This window comes from Caretta caretta, chromosome 2, assembly GCF_965140235.1.
Source record: "Caretta caretta isolate rCarCar2 chromosome 2, rCarCar1.hap1, whole genome shotgun sequence".
Lineage (NCBI taxonomy): Eukaryota > Metazoa > Chordata > Testudines > Cheloniidae > Caretta > Caretta caretta.
Genome location: NC_134207.1, coordinates 260,126,385 through 260,143,029, shown reverse-complemented (window position 1 = coordinate 260,143,029; position 16,645 = coordinate 260,126,385). Strand labels below are relative to the sequence as shown.

Below are 16,645 nucleotides of genomic sequence, written 5' to 3'. Positions count from 1 at the left end.
TTGATTTCAATTACAACACAGAATACAAAGTGTACAGTGCTCACTTTATATTATTATTTTTATTACAGATATTTGTACTTTAAAAATGATAAACAAAAGAAACAGTATTTTTCAATTCACCTCATACAAGTACTGAAGTGCGATTTCTTCATCGTGAAAGTGCAACTTACAAATGTAGATTCTTTTTGTTATATAACTGCAACTCAAAAACAAAACAGTGTAAAACTTTAGAGCCTACAAATCCACTCAGTCCTACTTCTTGTTCAGACAATTGCTGAGACAAACTAGTTTATTTACATTTGCAGGAGATAATGCTGCCCGCTTCTTATTTACAATATCACCTGAAAGTGAGAACAGGCATTTGCATGGCACTTTAGTAGCCAGCATTGCAAGGTATTTACGTGCCAGATATGCTAAATATTCACATGCCCCTTCTTGCTTCAGCCTCCATTCCAGAGGATATGCTTCCATGCTGATGATGCTTGTTAAAAAACTTATGCATTAATTACTTAATGACTGAACACCTTGAGGGAGAATTGTGTATCTCCTGCTGTTTACCCACATTCTGCCATATATTTCAAGTTATAGCAGTCTTGGATGATGACTCAGCACATGTTGTTTGTTAAAGAACACTTTCACTGCAAATTTGACAAAATGCAAAGAAGGTACCAATGTGAGATTTCTAAAGATAGCTACAGCACTCAAACCAAGGTTTATGAATCTGAAGTGCCTTCCAAAATCTGAGCGGGACAAGGTGTGATGCATGCTTTCAAGAGTCTTAAAAGAGCAACACTCTGATGTGGAAACTACAGAACCGAACCACCAAAAAAGAAAATCAACCTTCTGGAGCTGGTATCTAACTCAGATGATGAAAATGAGCACGCGTCGGTCTGCACTGCTTTGGATCGTTATCAAGCAGAACTCATCATCAGCATGGATGCATGTCCTCTGGAATGGTGGTTGAAGCATGAAGAGATATATGAATCTTTAGTGCCGAATACAACAGTGCCATGTGAATGCCTGTTCTCACTTTCAGGTGACACTGTAAACAAGAAGAGGGCAGCATTATCTCCTGCAAATGTAAACAAACTTGTTTGAGTGATTGGCTGAACAAGAAGTAGGACTAAGTGGACTTGTAGGCTCTAAAGTTTTACATTGATTGTTTTTGAATGCAGGTTTTTTTGTACATAATTCTACATTCATAAGTTCAACTTTCATGATAAAGAGATGGCTCTACAGTGCAATGGAAAAATACTATTTCTTTTGTTTTTTTACAGTGCAAATATTTGGAATAAAAATAAATATAAAGTGAGCACTGTACACTTTGTATTCTGTGTTGAGTAACTGAAATCAATATATTTGAAAATGTAGGAGAACATCCACAAATATTTAAATAGATGGTTTTCTATTATTGTTTAACAGCGTGATTAATCGTCCCTGCCCCAAAGAGCTTGCAATCTAAGTATAAAACAAGACAGATATAGCCAGAGGGGGGAATACCAGGAAACAATGAGGCAAAATTGGTCAGCATGATGGACAGGGGTCGCAGCAAACCAGCAGCCTAACCATTGCCATTCCTTCAAAGCTTGCCAAGAGTCTCTCATTTGGAATGAGACTCACTGATTTTGGATTAAAGTTAAGGATGTTTTTAAAGTATTTCATTCTTATGATTTACATTTTGTAATGTGTTTCTGTGAGGCTTAGATTTTTGTGTCTTGCTAATATTACATTGCCAAAAGTTCTGACTCCTTATTTAAACATAGGATGTGCAAGAATACTATATGGCTCTCATCCTGCAATGACTTATGCAGGTGCTTATCTTTATGTATGAGTAGCCACATTGAATTCAATGGGGATTGCACTCAAATTGTAAAGTCACCCATGTACGTAAGTCTTTGCAGGATTAGGCCTTAGTCTAGTATCTGGTTGATAGGTGAAATTCTGGCAAAACTCCTATTGACTTCAGTGGGGCCAGAATTTCACCCTCTGACTTTAGCCAGTTCCAGATGATTCACAGGAAGGTATAAAACCCCATAAAGCATCTATGGTAGGGGCTCTCAAACTTCATTGCACTGTGACCCCCTTCTGATAAAAAAAATTATTACATGATCCCAGGAGTGGGGACCGAAGCCTGAGCCTACCTGAGCCCCGCTGCCCCAGGTGGGGGGGGGGGCAAAGCCAAAGGGCTTCAGCCCTGGATGGGGGGTGGGAGGTCTGTAATCTGAGCCCTGCCACCCTGGGGTGAAGCCGAAGCCTGAGCCCTGCCACCCAGGGCTTGAAGCCCTTGGGCTTCAGCTTTAGCCCCAGGCCCCAGCAAGTCTAATGGCAGCCCTGGCGACCCCATTAAAACAGTGTCACGATGCACTTTGGGGTCCCGACCCACAGTTTGAGAACCTCTGATCTACAGTATTGTGCAACCCAAATGGTATATCATGGGGGGATTGTACTTCGTGACTATAGTTGGTGAGCAATTTATGCCCTGATGCATGAGTATTAGTACCAATATAATTTGTATCCCAGCTAATGTAACTGCAGAGGCTAAAACATTAAGTGGTTAACATGTTCATATAAATATCTAACCTTTTAAACCTTTTTTTCTAATTAACTATTTTCATCATTAGGATCCTTCAGCAGCAAGTTCCATGAAGTTAAAAAATATGTTGTGTTATAAAATATACCTTTTAATTAAATAGTTAAACAGTTGCTTTTTAAAAGCAACCAAAATATTGCACAATAGGGAAGGGCACAGTATACAGAAAGGATACATGGAAGTTCTAGAGGTGCTAGGGACAATGACTTGTGAATCAGGGCCATGCAACTCTTGGCTGGCAAAGGGCACAGTGGGCCTGATTTAAAAGGTATTTAGGCACCGAATAATGCAGATAAGTGCCTAGTGGGATTTTCAAAAGCGCCAAGGCACTGAAGCTCCATGGGTGCCTACGTGCTTTTGAAAATCCCATTAGGCATCTCTCTGCAACTTTAGGTACCTAACTACCTCTAAAAATCTGGCCCATGTGTGAAATGCTGGGGCTGTTTTTAAGAGTTTGTCAAAGCCTCTCTAAAGGCTGTGAAGAGGTAAACGTATCTATAAGAGATGGTTATTAGATCATCACTCAAGGAACCAGCGCTTGGCACAGAAAATCTAATTCTCATTCTGTGCCGTCTCACTTTTTTTTTTTTTTTTTTAATTTTCAGGAAGGCTGAAATGAGGACTCATCTCAGGCACTGGCGTTTTACACTGTAATTGCACCATTTCTCCTCTGGCTGCTGCGGGCTGACTTGGTTACGGGGGTCACTGGAGGTAGCATACTCCAGCCACACTCCTTCGTGCCTGGACATTCTGTGGGGAGTGGAGGGGCTTAACATAGCCAGGTGGGCAGTCCCGCAAGCCATTTCTTGTTACGGCAGCTTTGCAGCCCCTCTGTGTTGCCAGAGCATGGGCCAATATGCATCCCACTGTCCCCACTGACAGAGATCTGCAGCCCCATTGGTATTAAAGATGGGATGGAGAAATCCCCATCTTTACTCACATCCCGTCCAAGGCCACTCAAAGGTAGGAATGAGATCAACATACAAATGGGCTGAATCTCAGCTGGTGTAAATTGGCACAGCTCCATTGCAGTCAATAGAGCTACACTGATTTATACCACCTGAGCACAAACCCACAATGTATGCCTCTATGGCACACCCACTCAATTTACTTTCTTCCATTCCCACATGCATCCACGCTCAGCATCGCCAACCCCAAGCATGCAAGAATCATGAGTCAGGCAATCCAAAAAAACCCCACAAGCCTGGCAAAACAAAAAACAAAAACAAACCATCATTATTTTTTTAAGTGAATACATTGTGTTATTTTTTCTTTGCCTTCTGGTTTCTGAGCTTTCAGAGTACACCGGGGTCATGTCATCAAGCTTATCTCTGCACCCACAGTGGCTAGAAGTGTAATCTTTCTGTAAAGAAAGCTAAGTGTCTCAGGTAATCACTTGACTCCTGGAGCTGGGGCTTTTTTAAAAAAAGCACCACCTCCTGTGAGAGTTGGCAACTCACCTTTCTCAAGCTACCTTTGGAGCAACAGAGAAGGGGGGGGGATGAGACCAGGCATGTCAGTGGGGTCACCCCTCCCCTGGCTGCACCCTGAAACCCCACCATATGCTACTGGGGAGGGGAGAGACGAACGTGGGTGTGCCTCTTTAAAAACAGCTGGGCACTCCTCCCTGCCCTCCTCCGCCAGGGAAACACTGCGCAAGCCCAGCGACTAGGGCTGTCCGGCTTTGGAGGGTGAGGGTCATAGAGTCCCACCGAGGCACAGAAAGAGAGTAAACCTGCGCCATCACACTTCCTGCCAGTCGGGGCCGCCCTGCGTCCGCAGCGGAGAGCTCGCTGGTCAATCATTCCTGCCTCCTTGCGCGCGCGCGCGGCGGGGGTGGGAGAGAACGGTCGCCTGCTTCATTGCGCCTGCGCGACGGAGGTGTTGAACGAGAGCGGAGCGCGCAGGTTTCAGACGCGCCCGCAGGGCTCGAGCTCCCTGGCTGCTCCCGCTGGCGGGCAGCCCGCCTGTGGGGGAGGGGGAGAGGAGCTCGCGCCGCCTTGTTTCAAACTGTCTCACTGGGGGCGGGGGCGATGCGGGGGACGCGTTTGCTTTCAACATCTCTCTCCCTCACACTGCTGCAGACCTGCCGTGTCTGTAGGGCTCTTCCCTCATTTGGGGTGAGGCGTCATCGCTGGCTGAGAGGCGGCTGGGCAACATGCTTAAAAATCCAGTTTGTTCAGCCTGCCCGCGCATTGACCCTGCTAAAGGAACCAAGAGTAAAGCACCGGCAGCTACAGAGGACTTGAAAGCCATGGGAGCGAGGGGCCAAGCATGTTTCAGATTGCCAGAGCCTCTGGGCCTTCAATTGATCTAGCCCAGGGGTTCTCAAAGTGGGGGTTGGGGACCCCTCAGGGTTTGCAAGGTTATTACGTGGGTGGTCACAAGCTGTCAGCGTCCACCCCAAACCCTGCTTTGCCTCCAGCATTTATAATGGTGTTAAATATATAAAAAAGTGTTTTTACTATATAAGGGGGGTCCACACTCAGAGGCTTCTTAACGTGAAAGGGGTCACCAGTACAAAAGTTTCAGAACCACTGCTCTAGCAAATAGAAAAACCTGCTTCTAAAACTGTTCAGTTGAAGCATACTATCTAGCATAAACTAGACATAAACATCTGAACAACAAAGGGACATTAATATTGAAAAGTAAGTCATAGAAAGCATTTATACAAGCTCCACACTGCAGGATATACAGTTGGGTAGAAATGGGCTTAAAATACTTGGAAGTTGTTAAATTAGTGGGGATGAAACAAATACTATCATGCCTTTTTTTATGGTTCTGATCCTATGTACTCTATTTCTAGTTACAGAAAAGAGAATGTATTGCCTAGAGATTTATCACTACTTCAAGCAGTGGTGGGCAACCTGTGGTAATCTAATTGTGGGCCATGAGACATTTTGCTGACTTTGACTGTCCGCAGGCACGGCCCCCCGTAGCTCCCAGTGGCCAGGAACGGCAAACTGCAGTCACTGGGAGCTGCAGGCACAGCCCCCCCCGCAGCTCCCAGTGGCTCGGAACAGCGAACCGTGGTCACTGGGAGCTGCGGGGGGCCGTGCCTGCGGACAGTCAACGTCAGCAAATGTCTCACGGCGTGCTATCAGATTACCTTGATGGACTGGCCACAGGTTGCCCACCACTCATTTAAAGGCATGCATTCATACTGAACTTTCTCAAACATCTGGTATAATAGCTCAGAACCCCTTGTACAGCAGAATGAAGATGTAGGCTAGAGAGATTGTCAAACACCAAGTATGATAGCAGAGGGCACCCTAAGACAAATCTCAAGGAGCACATAATTAAGAAGATGGTCTCAATTTAGAATATATTTACCTATATTGATCATAGTACCCCTTTTAATAGTGTGGCAAGTTAAAGGCACCTAAGAAAAGGTGACAAAACTGAATGTAAAAACTGAAACCTCTTTATATTTGTAATTTTGAATGTAGGGATTAGACTGCATACATACTTACATAAAGTAAAATGGAACTATACCTGTAAACTTCAGTTTTACTTGCATCAGACACAGTTGTTCTGCCATGCATGTCTTCATCTGAGTAGTCATTAACTAGTGATGTTTCTATACACCTAGACTGTGAGCGCTTAGCTTGTGGAACTGAAGCTACAGGACTTGTGATGCATCTGGTGGTCCCAAAATGTTCAAGAAAATAATTGGTGATAACTTCAAGAATTGTTTTCAGTGGATTCTCCTTTGCCTGGAGAGGAGGAGGAGGGAATACGTTGCTTCACAACTATTGAAAGTCTCCAGTTAACTTTAGTTAAAACAGAAGATTGAGAAACATTTTAGTTTTACAGTGCAGCAATTTAAACCGGCTCATGGTCTTTTAGGATGCACTGAGGGGTTTTGCAGATATAAAGTCATGTTAGTTCATAAATGGTATGATTCAGGAAAATATTAAGGAATGTTGAGTAGTCAGAGATCCAGTTTATTTTACACCTTAAAGATTCTTAAAGAGTCAGAAGATTAAAACAGAATAGGCAGACAGTGAAACAAAACATTCTTTCTCCAGTCCTTTTTTCTTGGCTTCATATTTAAAAATATTTCTTAATACAATATCCAAAGAAATTACTAAAGTGATATGTTTATTCCAGTAAGAAACTACTCCTTGGGAAACTGACCATAGGGGATTGAACTAACTAGAATATTATACATGCAATAATAACTCAAACTTCTGATTTCTGTTCTGTTTTTCTGGCAAAAAAAATCTTTAGTTCTGCAGCTAGCATTAGCTATCCAATTAGATACAAGTAAATGTAATCATGCATGTTGAACTACATTTCTCAAATGTTGGTTTTAAAAGAAAGTCAGAAATATTGGGTGTCAACCACTTCTGTGTAAACGTAACAAGGAAAAGGTACTGAACAAAACATATGTCCTTCGAAACCAGTAAAAAACTACCCTGTGTAACCGTACAAAGCTGAGCATTAAAAGCAAAACCAAACCTAACATAACTATGGTTATACCAGGATAATTGCCACTCATTTTACATAGTATATATTGTTCGAAAGTATCCTAAACCAATTTACATGTGTACCATTTAATGTTTCCAGCAACATCTGTAGTTGAACAAGGCTACCACATACAGAAGCACAATACAGTATTTTGGGACAAGTGAAGTAGCTGAACATGATATACCCATAAAAATGCAGGAGAAACTTGGGTAGGTAAAATTACCTGAACTGAAATATAGTTAGGACAGCAGTGCTAACACACCTACTCTTACCGAAAAATAAATAAAAATGTATTGTCTACAATGCCCATAAGTGGCAAAGGCTTAGTTTTACAAAATGTTTTGAAAGCATGATCTGATAACAGTGCCTGTAAAACCAGGCAATGTTGCATTCTTGTTCAATTCTCACTCAAGATGATGCTTACTATCCATTCTGTCTGGGTTAGATTCTGGTGTACAAAAAACTTCATTTGGAAAATGGGTACACTAAAAGTGAATAATCTCTGATGGAAAATTAACTGCTCCCTACTCTAAATAACGTTTATGTAGACTGAAGTTGTAATAAGAGTTAGTGTTCCATCTCCAGCCCTTAACCTTGTGCTATGCAACTTACACAACCTCATTACCTCAGCCCCTCCTTAAAGTCAAAATGTAGATCAGGTCTATTCTTTACAACCAGAAATGGGAAATGACACGTAGTAAGTCCAGCTAACAGTTCTTTGCACTTTAAAGTAAGCCCATAATGATGATTCTTGTCTGACCAGTTTTTTTAAGATTGCTTTTAACATGTAATAACATACAACTGTTGGTGATGCTGACTTCTGGCACTTAAGTACAAAAGTGAAAATTCCCTTACCTTGTTTTCTTTGTACAAAGATTGTAGATGCAAAACATTTCGCAGTTCATTTCTATTGTTGATGCTAAGTGCAGTACGTGGAAATTCTCTGTCCATAATGGCACTTGTCTTTTTTAAACCCTCAAGGGAAGAAATGTCAATTTTAGACATACCGCAGGAAACTGTACAACTTTAAAGTTTACAACATCTTTATTCAATAGGTCATACCTAATTTGAAGCTTGCTATAATTGCTACAGCACATACAGCAGTGGTGCTTAAACTTCCTACTATTGTCTTAGATAATTTAACTATTGCTATATTATCTAAACTTCTTTTATAATTAATCAAGGGAAGACTGCAAACACAATGGTTACATTATCCAAGGTGATGCTTAAAACATGGCTACAGTACTTTTACGTCAGGAATAAAATCTATATGCTCACAATATATAAAAAATCAATAAAGCTTGGTTATGAAATATGTACACCAGTGGCTTGACTTTTTCATAGGTGCTGAACTTCAGAATCTCATTAATATCTGATTGGGCAGCCAATATTACCAGTGAAAACTGGGCCTGTTGTGAATATAAATTCCCAGAATAATTAGGCAGCAGTTGAAAATCTTTAAGAGGATGCTATGAGTTTATAACATGTATCTGAAACAGTAGCTTATGTTTTTATAATCTAAACACTTCCACTGATCAGGTCTCATTATATTTGTAGAAAACAAAGCTGTATTGTATGTTCAAAGGTCAATCAGGCATGCATGACATCTGATAATGGCTGTCTGGAAGGCCTCGTATTCCTCCTGTGTTGCACAAGCTGTTGGGTATTTTCAGAAAGTATTTGACCATTAATAAATAATAACTTGAATCTGCTTTGTAATGTATTATCTTTTGTCGAACATAAAATGTTGGGCTTGATCTGAAGAGACCTTAAAGCAGGCTAAAAACCAATCCAAAATTTCAAAATGTATACTTCTACAGTACTCTTGTGGTTTTCTCCAGTTAAGAGAACCAAAGCACCACTTTTAGTTATATGAAGTCTCTTTCTAAACTACTTAGTGAACTTATGAATCAGGTTGAGTTGAAAGTTACACAAAAATGATTAAGAGCAGTCCCAGGACAAGATTCAAATATTAGCTCTACACCTGAATATCTTATAAAATCTCTACTTTAGAAAGACTCCATACAAAGTTGCCCTGAAATGCTAGGTTTGGAGAAGAATCCCAATTTTAGTGTAAACAATGGGAAGACTTCAGAGTGGTAGCCATGTTAATCTGTATTAACAAAAACAACCAGGAGTCCTTGTGGCACCTTAGAGACTAACACATTTATTTGGGCATAAACTTTCGTGGGCTAGAACCCATAAATGGGAAGGTTGAAGCTAAATCCAGCAAAACAAATTACTTTGCTCTCATGAGACATGAGATTCCTACTTGATAGTTACGCTGAGAGACTGCTTTAAGGAGTTAAGGTGGCTGGCTTCAGTCACAAAGATGTGTGGCAAAACTGCTAGTGAATGATTCTCTGCTGCAGACACCGTGCTTCTGAGCTATGAAATAGCTCCATAGAAAGTCACATGAACACACAAAAAGCACTATGGCAGAAATGAAATAAAAGCAGCCTCTTTTCAATTGTAGTGTGTCCCTTGCTTAATGGCAGAATAAATTCCAGGAGCTGAATCTGGCACAAGTGCTAGGTTTTGGATATGAAGGACCTTGAAGCAAGTCTTGTATTTGCCCATTCTGCCATCATCCCGCTGCTCAGTTTAAACTGATAAGTTTGATAGTGGTTCGCTATGTGTTCTATGTACATGTCTAATCTAAAAAGCAATGCAATATTTTTACCGGAACATCTTGGTACAACGTCATCCTGGCAGATAACTTCTGTTGTACTTTGAAACAAAGAGTTGGTAGCATAAGACAAATAGAGAATTAAAACTTGTTCTAAACTAATTCCCATGGATGGGAACAGCATCTGGATCCTGGAATCCTAACTATCTCAACCCATATACTACAGTTATAGCTCTAATAGGTTGGGGTGCAGATGGAGAATATTATGAGGTGAAGAATGGATAGTACAAAGATGTATGAATGTGGGGCTTTCTATAATCCCTACCAACTCGGGCCTTAACTCTGAGAAGGCTGAGAGGAGACACGATAACAGTTGTCAAGTACATAAAAGGTTGTTACAAGGAGGAGGAAAAAAAAAATGTTCTTCTTAACCACTGAGGATAAGATGAGAAGCAACGGGCTTAAATTGCCGCAAGGGAGGTTTAGGTTGGACATTAGGAAAACTTCCTAACTGATAGGGTGGTTAAGTACTGGAATAAATTGCCTAGGGAGGTTGTGGAATCTCCATCACTGGAGATTTTTAAGAGCAGGTTAGACAAACACCTGTCAGGGATGGATAATAGTCCTGCCACGAGTGCTGGAGGCTGGAGTAGATGACCCCTCGAAGTTCCCTCCAGTCCTATCATTCTATGATTCTGAAAATGGATTTTTGTTTTATTTCTGATCCTAAGTTTGGTATGATCAGCAAGAACATTATTTAGAGTGGACGATAATGCCTTACATGGAGTAGCTTTTTTAAATGGGGCTTCCAGAAAAACTAGTTTTTCAATTAACCCTTATCAGGATTTCAGTTTTCCCTTTAATATCTGAAACTTTCCAGAGGGATCTGCATGAATGTTTGAAAATTAAATAAATTTAGAATGGGATTTTTTTACAACCATGAAATCAGTCCCCTATGCGTAATTCATGATTGTACTGTTTCTCTGTATTCCCCTGCTCCCCACATCCATTCTGACTGCTTGATCTCTATTAGGTTTGGAAAACTTAATATTTAGACAGTATCAGAATAGACACTTCCCAGTAGCCCCCAGAAATATTCCATAACCTTTTTAAAGTGTTGATGGGGGCATTTTCAACAAAACAGATTTTTATTTCCAAAGTCATGTTTCTTAAGCTAGATAAAACCCAACTTCCGTATTCAGAAGTGTTACTGTTAAAGAAATGCCTTATGGGAAATGTAGTCTACTGTTTTTATTCTAATAGCTTGTTACGGTGTAAATACAACCACCCAAAAACTGGAAAAAGTCTTTCCTCTCCCTTTCCCTCCCCTCTCCAAGCATCCCTTAATCTCTTTCATTGGCGGGGTGTGTGTGTGTTCATGTGTTGTTTTGCTAGGGTCTCTCATGCATTGACTGAAGCAAAATGAGACAAAATTACCTTTCTGCTGAGAAATTCTCTAACCAAAGATGCAGCCACTTCTTCCACAAAAGAGTTATCCATTTTATTCCAAAACATACAGGGGTGTTCTTTACTTGATCAAAATTGGTCATTAAAATTTGCTGACTTCCTAGCTCTTCCGTACAGCCATTAACCACTGCATTCCTGAAGCAGACAGCTCAAATTGCAGCCTGCAGTACCCTCCTCTGTTGCGTTGTCATGGATTTGTTGCCATGGAGACTGTGTGTCATCAGAGATGGCCAGAGAACTCCTCCCCTCTGTGAGAAAGTAGATTTTTCATGCAGCTGAAAAGAGGTCTTGTGTTAACATTTAGCATGCAACTAGTGTGCATAATATTTCTATTAAAGTTCAATATGTTGTAAACATCAGATTCCAAGAAAACCATTCTCAACTTGAGATCATAATACTCAAATCTCAGTTTACCCAAGATTTTCTAAATTATTTACTAACATATTTAATGAAAATTTGCCTGTTCATTTTAGTGAGCACTTTTCTAGATCCACATTTAAATGTCAGCATTGGCATTAGAGTTTAGAGGTAAGCTTACTATGTATGACAATATGAAGCTATTAAAGTTCTTGGAGGCATCCTAAAGGAACAATATCATAAATACCAAGGCCAGAAGGCATGGCTGTGTTCATGTAGTCTGATCTTTTGTATAAAATAGGCCATAAGTCTTCCCCAAAATAATTCTTAGAGTCTAAATTTTAGAAAATAACATTCAATCTTGATTTAATAATTGTCAGTGATGGGTAATCCCCCATGGTTCTTGGTAAATTGTTCCAGTGGTTAATTACCATTATTGGCAAAAATCTATGGCTTACTTGCAGGCTGAATGTATCTAGCTTCATTTCCAGCCATTGGAATAACTGTGCTTGACTGAAGGGCCCAGTATCAAATATTTGTTCCCCATGTAGATACTTAGACTGTAATCAAATTACCCTCTTAGCTTCTCTTTTTAAACTAAATAGATGGATATCTGAGTCTCTCATGTGGCATATTTTCTAATCCTTTGATCATTCTCATGCCTCTTCTCTGAACCCTCTCCAGTTTCTCAACATCATTCTCGAATTGTGGGCACCAGAACTACTCACAGTAGTGTGGCAGCAGTCCCACCAGTGCCAAATACAGAGTAAAGAGATTGTTTGCAATCATATTGTAGCAGCAAATGATTCACTTTTCAAACACCAGCAACTAGTAAGATAATATGAAAGCTGAATTTTTCTACCTTGGCAGCTTCTGTTGAGGTGGGAGCATTTAGCAGTGGAAATACCCTTGTGAGACCTTAGTAAAACATGAACACTATATGTAGGCTGTTATACATTTTCTATTACAAATTCTGAGAAGAGTTTAAGGGAGTCAAATACAACATTTTTTCAGAGTTCATTGTAGAAAAAATGCATAATAAAACATTCATTAAGATGAATTTCAGAGTATCACAATGAAATCAAGGTTGGCATGCCACATTTTGCTGTCTCATGCAAGCCAAAAAATAACTTCCATTTCACTTTTCTGTTAAGGTACCTTTACTTGATGTGCTGCACATTATAATTGTCTATGTACAGAGGGCCTCTTCCCTAAACAGATGGATTCTCTAGATCAGTGGTTCTCAACCAGAGATATGTGTACCTCTAGGGGTATGCAGAGGTCTTCCAAGGGGTTCATCAACTCATCTAGATATTTGCCTAGTTTTACAAAAGGCTACATAAAAAAGCACTAGCGAAGTTGGTACAAACTAAAATTTCATACAGACAATGACTTTATACTGCTCTAACTATGATATCTATATACACTAAAAACTGTGTTTAAAACAACAACAAAGAATTAGTGTCCAAAAACCACGGGGAAGACTTGCTGAAGCAAGAGGGGTCATAAGAACAGCCATACTGTGTCAGACCAAAGATCTATCTAGCCCAGTATCCTGTCTTCTGACACTTGGCCAACGCCAGGTGCTCCAGAGGGAATGAACAGAACAGGTAATCATCAAGTGATCCGTCCTGTCGCCCATTCCCAGCTTCTGGCAAACAGGCTAGGGACACCATCCTTGCCCATCCTGGCTAATAGCCATTGATGGACCTGCCCTCCATGAACTTATCTAGTTCTGTTTTGAACCCCGTTATAATCTTGGCCTTCACATCCTCCTCCAGCAGGGAGTTCCACAGGTTGACTCTGCATTGTGTGAAAAGAATACTGTACTTCCTTTTGTTTGTTTTAAACCTGCTGTCTATTAATTTCATTTGGTGACCCCTAGTTTTTGTTATGAGAAGGAGTAAATAACACTTCCTTATTTACTTTCTTCATACCAATCATGATTTTATAGACCTCTATCATATCCCCCCCCCTTAGTCGTCTCTTTTCCAAGCTGAAAAGTTCCACTTTTATTAATTGTTCCTCAAATGGAAGCCGTTCCATACCCCTAATCATTTTTGTAGCCCTTTTCTGAACCTTTTCCAATTCCAACCTTTTCCAGCATCCATCACGGGCAGTAAGAAGAAACTGAGAGGGTTCATGGCCATTGGTGTCCCTTATACTGGTGCATGAGCGTGTGGCTCCGGAGGGCACTATTGCCATCCCAGAAGATACCACTGAGGGAAAAATCTCCAGTAATGGTGCTTGTGGCATGCACACACCTAATGTGGAATGGATGAGTAAGCACTCAAAGAAGAAACATCCTTACCCTGTCCTGTTATATCTTTCTTACTGCCTTGTGGATCAATGGAAAAGCATGTATCAAAGCTATTCCAAAGTGCAGAAAGAAAGGAAGGGTCTGATAGGGATACTAACACCGCCCACTCTGGAACAGAAGAGGCAACGCTTCTTGTTGGACCTCATTGTGAACAGAACCACAACTGGTTGACCCCAGCTGCAGGAGTTGGTCTGAACCAGCTTGTCCTTTAAGGACCATGTATGCATCTGAGTGCTGTTTCTCCTGAAATGATCTGCAAGTACATTGTTTTCCTCTGCCAAATCAAATATAGGGCCACAGGTTAACCATTGTGACAAATACAGCAGTCCCAGATACTTAGTGCCTCTGCATACAGGAGAGCATAGTGAGCCACCCAACTGCTTGCTGATGTAATTGTCTATCACTACCTGACTCCATACTGCTTTTGAAGTAGGTCCTATAATCCTGAACATGGGCATTTGCAAAGCTGATATGTTGGGGAGGAGCCTGCAGAAACCAGAGGAGAAGATGGGAGTAGACCTTGTCCTCCAGGAGTCCGTCTAGTAGCCATTTCCTTCTCCCTTGGCCCCTGCCTTCCCCATCTCCTGATTGAGAGAGTAGTAGACTTCTCCTTTGTTAGCTTTATTGATGTTTCTTTCCTGGAGCTCAGTGGAAGAAAATGGTCTATTTCTATGATCATAACCAGGAGGTTGCAGCTCTTTGTGCTTCTCTAAGTGGACCTGATGCAGAGCTGAAACACTAATAGATTGGAGCTGTTTAAAAGAGTGGGTCCATCGGGCATGGTGTCTTGTTACGATTTTTAGCTGCCAACTTCTCAGAGACAAAACATCATTATCTCCAGCTTCTCTACCACCTTCTGGAAAAGCTCCCAAACTGGATCAGTATTTCTGTGGCTGCCTTCCTCCAGAGAGATGCAATGTGGTGTTGTGGGCTGAGCCAGAGGGGTTGCCACTAGCTGTTATGAGGCAATAGTTCTCAACCTATTTACTATTGTGGGCCACATATGCAGCTTACTGTGTTATGTGGGCCACATCCACACAATATATATACTACCTGTACATCGATTTTAAAAAACGAGGTTTTATTCAAATCAGCACAGTACCTTTCATTTCAACATTGACAAATGTCTACCACGGTCATTTTAAATTAGCAAAATAAGTCAAAACATTAATTGTTAACGTTAATTAATTTACTGCAAGGGTGGCATATAGCATGGTGTATTGCCACCTTGATTTCTGTGCTGCTACTGGCAGCGCGGCTGGGCTGAGCACCTGGAGAGTGCGGCTGTAAAGATGGGGAGTCCTGCCTGATGTGGGGCACCCTCACATCTGGTGTGGGCACCCAATCACCCACCCAGGGAATGCTCCCCATCACCCTACCCCCCTGGGATTGTCCCCCCAATGTCCAGACCCCCCCCCAAACACGTGTCTGGTTGCTCCCCAGGCAGGGTGGGCAGTACAGCTCAAAGCTATGTTCCTGACGCACTCTTGCCCCTGCCCAAAGTTGCTCAGTGGACACTTCCTGAAGTCAGACCCCTGCCTGTGGAGCCTGGCTGCCATGAGATGCTCCCCGAGGCACTCCCTGCAATACTCTTTTTATTAATATAACTAAATAATTTCTACTACACTATATATAATCTAAATGTAAATGTCAGACATAATTCCACATTGCAAGTTTGGGCAATCTGAACTGCAATGATGCACAGTTCAAATGATACTACATAGATACAATCCGCTATAGGTGGCCAGTTTGTAACAGCTCTGACAGCAGTGCTGACTTTCTACTTTAAGGTTCATATAGGAAAATTGCAATGAATAAACTTTCATTCACACACACACACACACATAATACTACGACTACTACACTATGCTACGCTGTATAGTGTAATTTAATAGCAAGCTTACTTCCTCCGTTCGTTATTTGTCTCGCTGCCGTAGATGTTATGGGTGGAGCTGGTGCTGTTATGGCGCTGTGGCTGCTACAGCTGCTGGTGACGCGGCGGCTGCGGTGGGTGCTCTCTTCAGCAGTGTGCTCCGCAGGGTTCTAAACCGTCACTCTCTCCTCAGAACCCCTGAAGGTCGTCTCTCGCTCTCCATCCTTCCAGCAGCTCTTCTGCCTGCTCAGTCAGCTGTCCGATCTCTCTCTCAACGATCTCATTTGACTGCCTGATACACTGTTCTGTCAGCAGCGAGACCTTTACTGAGCATGCTCCAGATCTGACCCTTTAGTCTCACGTTTTACTTTTAGCCTATTTTTGCTCTGTGTGTGCCCAGCAGTTTTAATAACCTCCAGTAACCTTTAGCTTCTACTCTGTAGCCTTTCGTGACCCATATTTTCAGCTATGGGACCTTAAGTAACCTTTTGGTCTATAGCAATCTTTAGTTGTTTACCATTTTAACTTTCAGCTGGGCATGCTAAGCCCAGAGATACTTCGTGGCCGTACTTCGTTCTACTTGTAGCAATCATGTGCTCCACAACTTCCAATTGGTATACAGCCTTCAATTTTTCAAATGTGAAATGACACTTACTTATTTTAAAACGGAAGCTAGGGACCTAAGTTGGAGTTCATGGAATTTTTCCAGTATTCGGGGAAGGGGGGCAGGCTGAACACTCTGGCTGATGCTGCTGGGCCCAATCCTGCAGGTGGGCTGAGCACCCTTTGTTCAACTGACGCTGCCCCCAGCTTTGTGCCCTGGGTTCCTGTCCTGCTCGCCCCGCCCTAGTTACAGCCCTGGCAGAGGTCTTGTTTCTGGGGGAGGCGATCATGTGGTTCCATGTGACTTAATTAGGTTCCTGTGGGCCTGGAGGA

The 16,645-nt window shown here is 41.7% G+C and overlaps 1 protein-coding gene across 2 annotated transcripts in view; it reads right to left on the bottom strand.

Moving 5' to 3' along the window:
* The window catches only part of MINDY4 (MINDY lysine 48 deubiquitinase 4), a 95,315-nt gene extending 79,451 nt beyond the window's left edge, over positions 1–15,864 (bottom strand). Inside the window, exons 1-4 of one of the 2 annotated variants that reach the window (XM_048837450.2) lie at positions 15,741–15,864; positions 11,130–11,434; positions 7,919–8,026; positions 6,086–6,306 (exon numbers count right to left, since the gene is read on the bottom strand). In XM_048837450.2, coding sequence (XP_048693407.2) covers positions 6,086–6,306; positions 7,919–8,026; positions 11,130–11,207 — 407 coding nt within the window. In that variant the 5' untranslated portion in view covers positions 11,208–11,434; positions 15,741–15,864. Of the gene's footprint in view, positions 1–6,085; positions 6,307–7,918; positions 8,039–11,129; positions 11,435–15,740 lie in introns of both variants that reach the window. The other variant, XM_048837449.2, reaches the window with a different exon arrangement.
* Between the last annotated feature and the right edge of the window lie 781 nt (positions 15,865–16,645).